The sequence below is a fragment of the Stylophora pistillata genome, chromosome 5 (genome assembly GCF_964205215.1).
Source record: "Stylophora pistillata chromosome 5, jaStyPist1.2, whole genome shotgun sequence".
NCBI classification, from domain to species: domain Eukaryota; kingdom Metazoa; phylum Cnidaria; class Anthozoa; order Scleractinia; family Pocilloporidae; genus Stylophora; species Stylophora pistillata.
Window position 1 is genome coordinate 18,975,716 of NC_142523.1, and position 13,038 is coordinate 18,988,753.

Here is a 13,038-nt window from a genome sequence, read left to right on the forward strand (position 1 = left end):
GTACCAAACTCAATTGCTTCAAAGAGATGAAGATTCGGCTTTAAGAGCATGGAAAAGGCAAATAGAAACAACAAAGGGTGCTCTCGCATTCTCCACCGATATAACGCTTTTGCATCAAGAACGATGTAAGCTAGAAACACGAATGAACGATCTTGCGAATGCGTACTGCAAGCTGATCGATGTGCTGGACTCCGAAGAATCCAAATCCAACGCGACGAAAAATAACGAGAAGTTTCTACGAGAAACAGAAGAAGTTTGCAAAAACCTAAGCGCTCGAATTTCCGAACTGAAATCCGAGAAGCGCGAACAGAACGAAGAGCGCGAGTCTGTTTTCTCGAAGCGCTCCAGCCGGAGTAGGAGTTCCCGCAGATCCGGAAAATCATCACACTATTCGAGTTCTTCCCTCGGGAGGGCAGAGATGCTAGCCAAGGCCGCAAGACTCGGCGCCGAGCTAAAATTCCACGATATCGAAAGTGAAAAGGTCGCCGCTCTGAAAAGGCAAGAAAGTGACATCAAGAAATTACAGATGATCAAAGAGCTAGCAGCTACTACCGCCGAAATCGAAGCAGTAACCAAGCTCGAAGAGGAAAGTTACGAACGCAGTCTCCCAGAAGAAGAAGAAGACCCCTATGGCAGAATACATGAATATCTACAGTCACAATTAAGTACCGTTATCGACAACAGCTCCTCCGCCGAAGCTGTCCCAAACCTGGGGAATGTGGTCACTACTGCATCCCCCGAAATGAACGCCCATACTAACGTGACATTTTCGTCGATGCCGCCAGTAACACTCAATTCGCAGCAGCCTTCTTCCAAGTTACCGCATCCAGTGTCTCCTCCTTTCCCTGTGAAGTCCACAGCAACGCCACGAATAACAAATCCAGCTATTCTCCACACAGACTCAACAACGGGAAGCGGTAATCCACTAAAGTTGACCGGTGACGAAACCATTCTCACGAAATTAGCCGATGTACTCGCTCAACGACAAGACAGAGACTCTCTACCTCGTCCAGAACCTGAAGTGTTTAAAGGCGACCTTCTTCGCTACCCGATGTGGATCAAATCCTTCGAGACATTCATCGAACGAAAAACAAAGGATCCATCTGAAAGGCTGTATTATCTCAGCAAGTTTACAGCCGATGGAGCCAAAGAAGCAGTAAGCGGTCTTCTACCCTTAGATTCTGAAGAGGCCTACGTTGAAGCTAAGAAGATTCTCGCAACCCGATTTGGCGATCCCTTTCTGGTTTCAAATGCTTATCGAAGAAAAATCAGCGAATGGCCAAGGATTCTTCCGAAAGACGGCTCAGGTCTTAGAAGGTTCTCATCAGACTTTCTGCAGCACTGCTGCACCGCTATGCACTCCATAAGGTACTTGGAAGTACTTAACGACCCAGAGGAAAATCAAAGGATACTTAGAAAGCTTCCGAACCACTTAGTTTCAAGATGGAGCCGTATTGTAGACAAGTCGATTGAAGAGGAACGAGAAGAAGGTCACAGTAGAGAAGCCTTGGGTCCAACCGAAGTTAATAGTACGGAAAACGCAAGGGGGGCCAAATACCCGTCGTTCGAAGAATTTTGTCGATTTTTGAAAACAGAGGCAAGGATCGCATGCAATCCCATTACCTCTCTGCAGGCAACAAGGGAAGAGGATTCGAAAGGAAACGGGGACAAGTGGAAACCAAACAGCAAATTCCCAAAGTATAAGGAAAGTAAAGATAGTGGATTCAGGAGTTTTGCAACAGGCGCAGAGGAAAGCAGGGAAGGAAAAGAGAAAAACAAAGAGGAAAACAAGGCTAAAAGGACAACCTGTCTCTTCTGTAAGGCCAGTCATGACATTGATACCTGTGATAAGTTCCTACGCCTGCCTTTAACGGAAAGAAGGAACTTTGTGCAAGCCAAGCGCTTGTGCTGGGGGTGTCTAAAGTGGGGCCACGTAAACAAAGACTGTCGTGGAAAAAAACCCTGCAAGACCTGCAATGGACCCCACCCTACTTCTTTGCATGACCAAACCTGGAAACCACAATCCAGACAAGAAACTCCAAACCAAGATAGTATTGCAAATCAAGATACATCTATCTCTCATCGTATTGAAGTTTGTAACATGAAGGGCTTCGACCACGGTACTTCCCATTCCCTGATCGTTCCGGTCTGGCTTTACCATCAAGATGACCCCAAAGTCAAGGTCAAGGTGTACGCCCTACTGGACGAACAGTCAGACGCATGTTTCATAAAGGAGTCAACGCTAACAGCCCTTGGCGTGGATGGCCCTAAAGTGGATCTAGAGCTTTCTACCGTACTCGGTCAGAAAACCATCACAAGTAAAAGGGTAACTGGACTCGCAGTTCGCGGAGTCAACGAAACGACAGAAATCACTCTTCCAAGAACGTACACTAGGAACGTGATTCCTGCTAGACGCAGTCAAATCCCTAGGCATGATACCGCTCTCAAGTGGCCTCACCTGGAAAGCATCGCCAGTCAACTGATGCCTCTTGATACCGAAGCCGAAGTGGGCCTGCTGATAGGAGCCAACTGCGTTCGAGCGCTTAAACCACACCAGGTGATCCTCGGAAACGATGACGATCCGTACGCAAAAAGGACCGCACTTGGCTGGGGAATCATCGGCAAAACCAACGTGCGAAGTCAGGATGAAGGCACCGACGACGTCAGAGACGATGTTTTCTGCAACCGTATAATCGCCTGCGAAGTTCAGCAAGAAATTCAAGCAATGTCGAACAAGAAGACATGCCACTTCGCCCTGAAAACGCAAGTAAAGGAAGTTTTAAGTCCACTCCAAATATCCAAGATGTTCACACTTGACTTCAACGAGCGTGCAACCGAAGAGAAATCCCTTTCCTTTGAAGACAGAAGGTTTCTAACCATAGTGCAAGAAGGTATCCATCAAAGAAATGACGGACACTACGAGATGCCCCTCCCTTTAAAGAATAATAGCGCTGAGCTGCCCAACAATAAGGAATTGGCGTTAAGCCGCCTCATGAAATTGAAGCAAAGGTTGAAGAGTGATACTCAATACCGAAAGGACTACGTGGACTTCATGCAAGACAACATTAAGAACGGGTTCGCAGAGAAAGTACCAAAAGAAGAAGTCTCCGATAAGAGCAAGCGAGTCTGGTACATTCCACATCATGGAGTGTACCACAAAAGGAAACCCGGGAAAATAAGAGTCGTATTTGATTGCAGCGCCCTGTATCACGGCTTCTCCCTCAATCAGCAGCTTTTACAAGGTCCAGACCTCACCAACAATCTTATAGAGGTGTTGTGTCGATTCCGAAAGGAACAAATAGCCTTCATGTGTGATATCAAGGCGATGTTCCACCAAGTAAAGGTCGACGGCATTCACCGCGACTACCTCCGATTCTTGTGGTGGGACGATGAGAACTTCGACAGCAGTCCAGTTGAGTACCGAATGTCTGTCCACCTTTTTGGTGCAACTTCCTCCCCTGGATGCGCTAATTTCGCCCTTAAGACCACTGCAAATCAATATGAAAGTGTTTGTGGAAAGGAAGCAGCCGACTTCATAAGGAAGGATTTCTACGTCGACGACGGATTGAAATCGGTCGCAACGGTCGAACAAGCAAAGAGTCTTATCAGCAGCACCAAGTTATTGTGTCAAAAGGGAGGCTTCCACTTACACAAATTCACCTCAAACAATAGCGAAACTCTCAATTCTATCCCTCCTGAAGACCGAGCCACCGACAAAAGGAATCCCAGTCTCGTAAGCAACGACCCAGCAATAGAACGCGCATTGGGTGTTTACTGGTGTATAGAGACCGATACACTTCAGTTCCGGATTGTACTAAAGGATAAACCACTCTCAAGAAGAGGAATTCTCTCTACAGTTAGCTCTATCTACGACCCCCTCGGCCTGGTAGCCCCTGTTATTTTGCAAGGCAAAAGTATCCTTCAAGAACTGTGCCGCGATGGAGTTGGCTGGGACGACAAAGTGCCTGAAGATATTAGACCAAGATGGGAGAGATGGCGTTCCGAACTTCCCGCCCTAGAGAAGTTGAAAGTGCCAAGATGCCATAAACCGAACGAATTTGGAGAAATTAAGACAGTGGAACTCCATCACTTTTCCGACGCCAGTCAGAACGGATATGGACAGTGCTCATACCTTCGCCTGACAGATAGTAACGATCGCATTTGCTGTTCGCTCGTAATGGGTAAATCACGCGTAACCCCATTGAAGCCCGTCACTACACCAAGGCTCGCGCTAACCGCGGCAGTCGTCGCCTCTAAGATAGGCTACGTCTTACGTAAAGAGCTAGAATACGAAGAAGTGAAGGAAACGTACTGGACAGATAGCAAGACGGTCCTGGGTTATATAAATAACGATGCAAGAAGATTCCACGTCTTCGTGGGAAATCGAGTACAAGAGATTCGCGACAAGACATCGCCAGAACAATGGCACTATATAGGAACAAAGGAAAATCCTGCCGACGTCGCCTCTCGTGGTTCTAGTGTGCAAGAATTAATCGGCAATAGCTTGTGGTGGAACGGCCCAGAACTTCTCTGGAAGCCTGATAAAGATTGGAATCTCACCGATGCTTCTCCTGAGATCTCACCTGATGATCCCGAAGTTAAAGGGGTTTCCGTTCTAGCGATACAAGCCCGGAAACCATGGTCTGTCCTGGAACGCTTAGAATACTTCTCCAGCTGGCATCGTGCCAAGAAAGCTGTTGCTGTTTGCCTTCGCCTCCAAGAGAAGTTCCGACACGCGAACAATAAGGAAGTTAAACAAGATTCCAGTGATTCGAAGTCAAGTAAACACATCCCTGTCAACGTCGAGGAATTGCAAAACGCCGAGGGCGAAATTATTAAGACTGTTCAGAGAGCAGCCTTCCCCGAAGAAATTAGTAGAATGAAGAAGCCGAACGTCCAAGAGCAAACGCGCGATGAGAAAACCATCACACGCGGAAACAAGGCTATGAAGAAGGCAAGCTCTCTCTATCAACTGGACCCGTTTCTCGACGCAAACGGAATACTAAGAGTGGGTGGACGAATTAGACGTTCAAGCCTGTCGTATAGTACGAAACATCCCATCATCCTTCCAAGGAAAGGACACGTAACCGAGTTAATCATCTGCCACCACCACCAGAGGGCCGAGCATCAAGGTCGCGGAATGACCCATAACGAAATAAGGTCAGCCGGCTACTGGGTGATTGGTGGAAGTTCGGCTGTATCGAACCACATCGCGCAATGCGTAAAGTGCCGGAAATTGAGGGGAACTCCCCAAGACCAAAAGATGGCCGACTTGCCAGAGGACCGTCTCGAACCTGCCCCTCCGTTTACATTCTCAGCGGTAGATTACTTCGGTCCGTGGTATGTAAAGGAAGGTCGCAGAGAACTGAAACGCTACGGAGTTCTTTTCACGTGTTTGTCCTCCAGAGCCATCCATCTTGAAGTCTCAAACAGCTTGGCCACAGATTCTTTCCTCAACGCCTATCGTCGATTCGTCGGCCGTCGCGGCCCAGTGCGCCAATTACGATCAGATCAAGGTACAAACTTCATCGGCGCAATGAACGAACTCAAGCAAGCTGTCAAGGAATTGAACCACGAAAGGATCAGAGAAGAGTTGCTCATAACCAACTGCGATTGGATAGAGTTCAAACCGAACGTACCACATGCAAGCCACTTTGGCGGAGTATGGGAGCGCCAGATAAGATCAGTGAGAAACGTTTTGGCATCGCTACTAGAGAGCCACGGGATCCAACTTGATGACGAGTCTCTAAGAACCTTTATGGTGGAAGCGGAAGCTATCGTTAATTGCAGGCCACTCACCGTGAACACCATAAACTCCTCACGGAGTCCCGAGCCACTCACTCCCAACCATCTATTGACCATGAAGTCAAGGGTAATTATGCCTCCTCCCGGTGATTTCAAACGTGCAGATCTCTACCTGAGCAAGCGATGGCGTCGCGTCCAGTACTTGGCCAACGAATTTTGGAATCGATGGAGGAAGGAATTCTTGCAGTCGTTGCAGCCAAGGAAAAAATGGATTGCAGTCAGAAGAAACCTACAAGTGAACGATATCGTGATTGTGATAGACGAAAGTTTGCCAAGGAACCGCTGGAAGCTTGCTCGTGTCCACGAAACCTTTCCCAACGATGACGGTCTGGTCAGGAAAGTTAAGATGGCGATTGCTACAGAGTGCCTAGACGATTCAGGCAGACCTACAAAACCGACTGCCTACCTGGAAAGGCCCGTCCAGAAAGTAGTCCTATTACTGCCTTGCGATCGAGTTGCAGACCAGGGAATCCCCACCGAGGAGCCGCAACTTTAAAGGGGGCAATAATGCTCCCGAACTCTCATAGCATAGAAAGATAATAAGTAAAGAACAATACATGACTGATTAGGTTTGTTTCGTTTCGTAAATTGTTGCCAATTTAGGGGAGCCATGTGAAGTTTGTAAGGTCCGTTCATTGCGTGACAGAAATTAGATATGCGCAATAACGACAAGGGCAAGGCTCAGAGTTTGATTAAAACGATTTAAGGTCTCATCCTTGCGCTAAGAGGGAAAAGAGGTATGATGAAATATATTTGATTTAAGTTTGATCTTCCCATTTATTAAGTCATATGGAACACGAATCTTAACTGTAAATCGTCGATTGAAATTGTGTTGTTTCATGTTAATATTCGTTCCCACGTGGAGTTCATTGCATTGTCATCTTGTCTAGTATTTATCGAACAGTTCTTATAATTAATTTGTGTCCAATTAGTGTATTGCTACCGTTTTGTTACAGTTTTTACGTGGTATTAAACATTTTACGAGTCAAAACCGTGAACGTATGGTTTCCTAAAAGCTAACGTCAACTACAAAGATACAACAATGCAAAGAGGTTGTAAAGACGATAAGCGGTCTCTACGATTGACTGAAAAAGTCCAGAGTAGTTTGTGCGTGTGTAGCAGCGGAGCTACTACACTGTTGCCTTTCGATTGTCCACACGTCGTACAATAAAAACAAACAACTTAGTTTATTGAAAAAATCACAGAGTTCGTTTACGCGCAGCGATGGTTACTTTTGTTGGCTTCCTTTGTGGTTAGTGGATATAGAAACGATGAATATAGCGATGAATAAAGCGGTAAATAGAGCGGTAACGAAAAATCTGTGTCCTAACTGTGATATAACGCCTTCGATAGTCCTTTTAAACTGTAGAAATGGAGTCCTTGAACATTATTAACCTTAGGAAACTTAACTTAAACATCTAACTCAAAACCTTTCTCGGGAAAAACATCATACAGTCTCGCTAGCGTGGTCATCCGGGACCTCCCGGTCCAGATCACCGCGGCAATAAAGACATTGAGCGTTACGCTGCAACATTCCCGGCCCCTAAACGTCCGAGGGGCATTTACTTCTCTTTATCTCCTTCCTGTTCTTACTTAGGCAAGATTACAACAAGTTTGTTGACTGGTCTTCTCAGAGTAGTTTCTCGTGTTTTGACGACAGCAGATCTGACAAGGCCTTGTGAATCCGGTTCCACTTGCCCAACAAGGGCTAACAACCAAGCGTTACGTGGGACATTTTCTTCCCGAACTACCACGACATCTCCTTCGACCAGGCTCCGCTGAGGGTATTGCCATTTGTGCCTTTCCTGCATCACGACGAGGTACTCTTTCTTCTACAGAGACCAAAATAGATTTGCTAAATGCCGTTCCCTTCGCCACCGCCGACGCATATACACATCAGTATTCTGAAACTTTCCTGGTGATGGTGGTGGTTGACTTGGATGTCAAGATGTGGTTGGGAGTAAGCGGCTCGAAGTCATTAGGCTCGCCAGAGACTCGTCAAGGGTCTCGTGTTAATAATTGCCTCCACTTCACACATGAGGGTCCGAAACGATTCCTCGTCTAAGCAATGACCATATTCTTCCATTAAACCAGCGAGAACTTTCATTGTGCTCTTGATCTGACGCTCCCACACACCACCCATGTGGCTGGCAGCGGGTGGATTGAAGATCCAGTCAATGTTTTCTTTCTTGAGTTTGGCGCGGATGTGTTCGTGATCTATCTCGTTTATGGCTTGGAGCAACTCCTTTCGTGCGCCAACGAAGTTTGTACCATTATCACTCCTCATTTCTCTGACAGGACCACGGTGGGCGATAAAGCGTCGGAGTGCTTGAATAAATGAACTTGACTCAAGAGAGCTTGCAACCTCTATATGGACTGCTCGGCTAACCAAACATAAAAAGAGCACCGTATCTTTTCACTTCTTTGAGTCCCTCCTTCATAATGAAGGGTCCAAAGTAGTCGACACCAGTATAAGCAAATGGTGGCGCTGGGGAGATTCGAGTCTTGGTTAGGTCTGCCATCTTCTGTACACCCGGTCTGCTGTAGTTCCGACGGCAGAAGACACACTTCGATATTACGAAAAATCTACATACTCCAAACATATAGGCAAGAAGACTCTGTGGGAGAATGAACAATTAATGGTAACTGTTCCCAATCGGTAGAACGGTCAATATCCAAAGGAGTCACACAGAGCAATTGATTTTACCTTTTAATTTCACGTTGGAATGAACTACGAAGTCTCAAACGATCTTTTTCTTCCTTCGTCTCATACGTTTCAAAAGTGCGCCCGCGAAACAATAAAGCGGTAAATTCGTCAAAATCACCGGGGCAACGAGTTAATTATTAAATGGCTAAATAATTACAATTTTTTTATTCTTAACACCAATGCACCTTCCTCCTGAGGACTACTGGCTGCTGATCCTTATAAGTGTTCTCAATGTGTGCCTTTACATTTATGATTCTGCTAGTTGCACTGTAGCTACTCACCGAACGATTTTTGACACAATCAAAGAAAGATTTATCAGAAATGAACTGGTTGATGACGTGACAGATCATGCGATTATTGTGTTTGTCATTGAGTTCAGATGTTGATGACGTGCTCCACAATTTAGTTAAACGTCTGTTTTGTTATTGGCAATCTGAGCTGGTGATTTGTGATGATGTGCTGGTTAGCAGCTTCTTTGTATTTAAACCTGTTAAATGTAAGTCACTGAGTATAAAAAAATTGATTCAGACCTACTCAATACCTTGTTCGTTCGTCGAATTGGTTGTGTGAATTTCAAGATCAAGAGAACATGGATGAGGCGAGGAGAATTATTATTTTTATTTTGTCCATATTCATATACCCTCGATAAATATATTTGAGAATATGAAAGAAATGACTCACTAGAGTATCGTCATGAGATCTGAAGCTAATAAGACCCTAATAAGATCTACCTCAGCTATGAAAGACAAGGACTGCATGTCAATACCCGTAATCTGTGCGACGTACAAGTTTTAAATTTAGCTAGTGACCTGTTAACTCTGTCACTGATCACACAGGTATAATGTTATTACGTTTGTATAAAATTTATCCGAAGAGCTGGAACGTATTCAGAAGCGCGCCTTGCGCATTATCTTTCCTTATGCAAGCTACAACAGCGCGCTCAAAGAGGCAGGCATCTCCTCTCTTTACGACAGGAGAGAATCTCTATCGTTTGATCTTTTTAACGACATTGTTCTTGACATTAATCACAAGCTCGCAGGTCTGCTCCCACCTAAAGCTGAGCACCACTGGCAGCTGCGTAGCAATAGGAAGTTTAACGTGCCAGTGTGCAAGACTGATCGTCTTAAAAAATCTTTTGTTGTTAGCCATAGCCTAAGGATGTAAATATATATGTTTAATTATGTATATCATCTTAACACAAGATTATCCTAAGTGAAACGTTTTTATCAGATTTGTATATTTTTATTATTAAGATTTTCAAACTATCTTAACTATGAATTTTGTTTCTTGTATATTATACACGTAATTCAGTCTTCGGACTGCGAGGTGTTTCTTTTTAATAAACGATTTATCTATCCATTTATCTATTACACTCAAGAATCTGAGTCCGTGATTAAAAGAGAGTATTAGTCATCGTACTCATTGTTTTGACATTTGTCAATTCAATGCCAATCACACAGAAGGGTTTACAGCCAATGCGAGCCCGTAATATACCATGAATACTGGTCAGGGGATTCTTTGGCACGCCAGCTGTCATTTCAACATCTCAATGTGGATGTCCGCTTTAACATTAATGCACGTGCGAAGATGAATGCATTGGAGGTTTTCAACAAATTGCTATTACATTAAGGACCAAATGTTTAAAAATCCTACCCCTTTCGGCCACGTCAACTCGACTCTCGATAAGGGTCTGTAGGCAAGGGTTAACACGACTTAACAAAGTCTTTGGCATAAACACTTGAGAACATTGGAATGCGAAGGGGCTACCCTAATTGTTGGTTCGAGCTAATTTAATAATTTTCCTAAGGTCCTCTTGATACGACTCGTCGAGTCATTGCTTTCAGGGTCATAACTTGCGTCCTCGAGAAACGGGCCTCATGCATGCTTTTAGCTATATCCTGTTTGTACACCAAAATTATGGAACAAAGGACATAGGTTACCCTGCTCATTAATGACAAAAGACCATCGTACCTGTGTAACTCGTCCATTGGTTGAAAAAACAGTTTATGTTCTCGGAATTCGCGCGTGCTTATTTTCCTGATTACGTGAATTTTACGCGAGGTGCTTGAGGTGCAGTGCAAAGCTGAGGAATCATCTTAAGGCCCCCACGCCGCAAGCTCTCCAGGTTGCAGAGTAGACCAAGTGTATTTCTCATGTTTAGCTTTTCTATTACACGCAAAAAAAGATAAGACCATGACTCTATTTTATATTTTTAACTCTGAAGAACATGTATTCTCTATCAAAAGCAGTTGACGCAATACGTCTAAAAAGCAGCGTAAACCTAGTTTTACATGCATTTGGTACTGTATCGCGTCCTTTCCAGGGTGTTCGGAAAATCACGGATAAGTGGGTATCATGGCTAGCCAACGAAAAATCGTGTAAATTCTCCTTCTCCCATCGTATGCTGTTTCAAATCAAGGACTACATTCAGGCTTGCATCTGTATAACTTGGCGTATGATCATCGAGGTTCCATCCATGCAACTGGAGTATAAAAGTACCACTTTGAAAAATTTCCACAAGAAAGTTGGATACCACAGTGATCCAGAAATGTGTTCAAGGCTCCCTCCAAATGGACAAGCATCGGTTTCGGATGAAATTGCTTGTTACTTGTGGCCTGCCCTATTAGATGGAGGAGGAAGAATCATTCAAGCTGGAGAAGTCCTTTGTAAGTTGGAAGCCCAAGCGAAATAGAAGCTGAATTGAAATAAAGTGTATCAAGGGACAGAAAACAGCAACTCTGTCCCTTACAGAAAATTGTTTTAAAATGTTTATGAAGTTATTTTTGATTTTAATGTTTTTCCGTTGAAATATTAAATGAGGCTCTTCTGACTTGACGTACACATGAAATATTCGGTGGAAAATATAACCGATCATATGATATCTAGCCCTAGCCTCATCTTTAGCAAAAGGAATCTGATTTAAAAGGGAGCAAAATTGGATTGATCATTCTGAATCCCGTTCGGGAACTGTAGGAAATGTGTATTAGAATAGCGAATTAAAATAGTTGCAACCATTAATAATATGACAATCAAACTGAGAAAGATAACTTTCAAGTTAAAACAGGATAAAACAGAGTTCTTGTGCTTGAATAAAGTGCAAATTAAAAAATGTTTTGCTCCAGATGTTTGGGCTTAGATATTCAACAGCGGAAGTCTGATCAGTACACGATGTTTTGTTGAGAAAGTTGCTTTCTGTTTCTCATGACCCAGGGATCTTTCTCCACAACATATCAGTCTTTCGAATTCCACTGATTAAGAGCTAAGCCCCAAATGTCTAGAACAAACTACACTATCAGCCACTCAGCTACTAGCTCACCATCAAATAACTTCTTTGAACGTCAATGGAAGACATAACATGCAAAAGACTTTTTTTTTTTACTTTTGAACAATTTTTTGTTTCTAATGTAGCTTATATCATTTAACTTTAAACATGATTTTTTAAGCTTAGGCTTACTTCTTGTCAGTGTTCCATGTAAGGCCCAACTGCTCCATCTTTGAACGAATATAGTGCTGTGAACGATACCAATGCATTAGTATTAAAAAGTGCGGGTTCCAATTATTTCCAAACTAACTAATTACGAAATGATTATTAAAGATTCCTCGGCGCCTTTGAAACAGGACACAAGCGGTCTGTCAAGCATATATACAGGCGGTTGTGCAGTAAGACAAACAATAGGTGTGAGAAATCGAAAATTTGTATGGCGCGCATTTTAAAACCGGCTCTCGAGTTTGGTTGGCAAGCCGCAAAATTTGTTTAAACAAGTCATTATATTAATCTAAGCCGTGTAAGAAACATGCACTAAGGACAATGTTTATGTTGTCTACTAAGATTACTCACCGAGAGATCAGGATGGCGGGCGATTATTCTTTTCTTTGAAGAACTTGGTGGCGTTAGCATTCCTAAAGCGCTTCCCTCTGCGATTGCAGGACAGTCCACAACTTTTCCTTCTAAAACTGCAATCTTCTCCTCTAAGGATTTGGAACCGTTCTCGAGCCGCGACTCGATACTCTGCAGCTTGTTAAGGATAACATCGGAATTATCGGTCTGGTTTCCCTCAACTATTTGAAGTGAATCGTTTACCTGTTTCAACTGCGCTGACTGACGATTCAGTGATCCGTTGTGTCCAATTTCTTTTTTACTTCTGTCAGTTTCATTAAAACAAGGCGGAATTCTGAAGGAGTGGCGTTTCCGATTCGGGAACTTGCCATTTCTGATCGAAAGTTATACGAAAGATCAACACAGTCGTTTCTATACTCGAGTCAGATTAATTGTTGTACACTTCGAGGTTCTCCCAAGACGCTATCAAAGCAAGGTTATTTGATTGGTCGATTCACAAGGTCTAGTTCTATGGTTAGATCTCATTGGACAATTCATCGCGGTTGGGCCCGGTTGAACAAGCTATACACTAGCGTTTTCATGGAGCAGGAAAAAAAGTCGACAAAGATCAGGTTTCCATGCTATTAGTAATTCTCTAGGAATAAGCTTGGAAAATGCAGCGATCGCACGCTCGGGAAAACTAGAGAAA

The 13,038-nt window shown here is 43.9% G+C and overlaps 2 protein-coding genes and 1 pseudogene across 2 annotated transcripts in view; 1 reads left to right on the forward strand and 2 right to left on the reverse strand.

Moving 5' to 3' along the window:
- Window positions 1-6,301, forward strand: part of LOC148730671 (uncharacterized) — a 6,390-nt gene extending 89 nt beyond the window's left edge. The window contains exon 1 of the mRNA XM_088761836.1: window positions 1-6,301. This exon is cut by the window's left edge and continues 89 nt beyond it. Coding sequence (XP_088617962.1) covers window positions 1-6,301 — 6,301 coding nt within the window.
- A 1,482-nt stretch (window positions 6,302-7,783) lies between these two features.
- Window positions 7,784-8,092, reverse strand: LOC148730672 (uncharacterized). Its single transcript, XM_088761837.1, has one exon. The coding sequence runs from the start codon at window positions 8,090-8,092 to the stop codon at window positions 7,784-7,786; it is 309 nt and encodes a 102-aa protein (XP_088617963.1).
- A 3,660-nt stretch (window positions 8,093-11,752) lies between these two features.
- Window positions 11,753-12,868, reverse strand: LOC148730673 (uncharacterized; annotated as a pseudogene).
- Window positions 12,869-13,038: the final 170 nt, after the last annotated feature.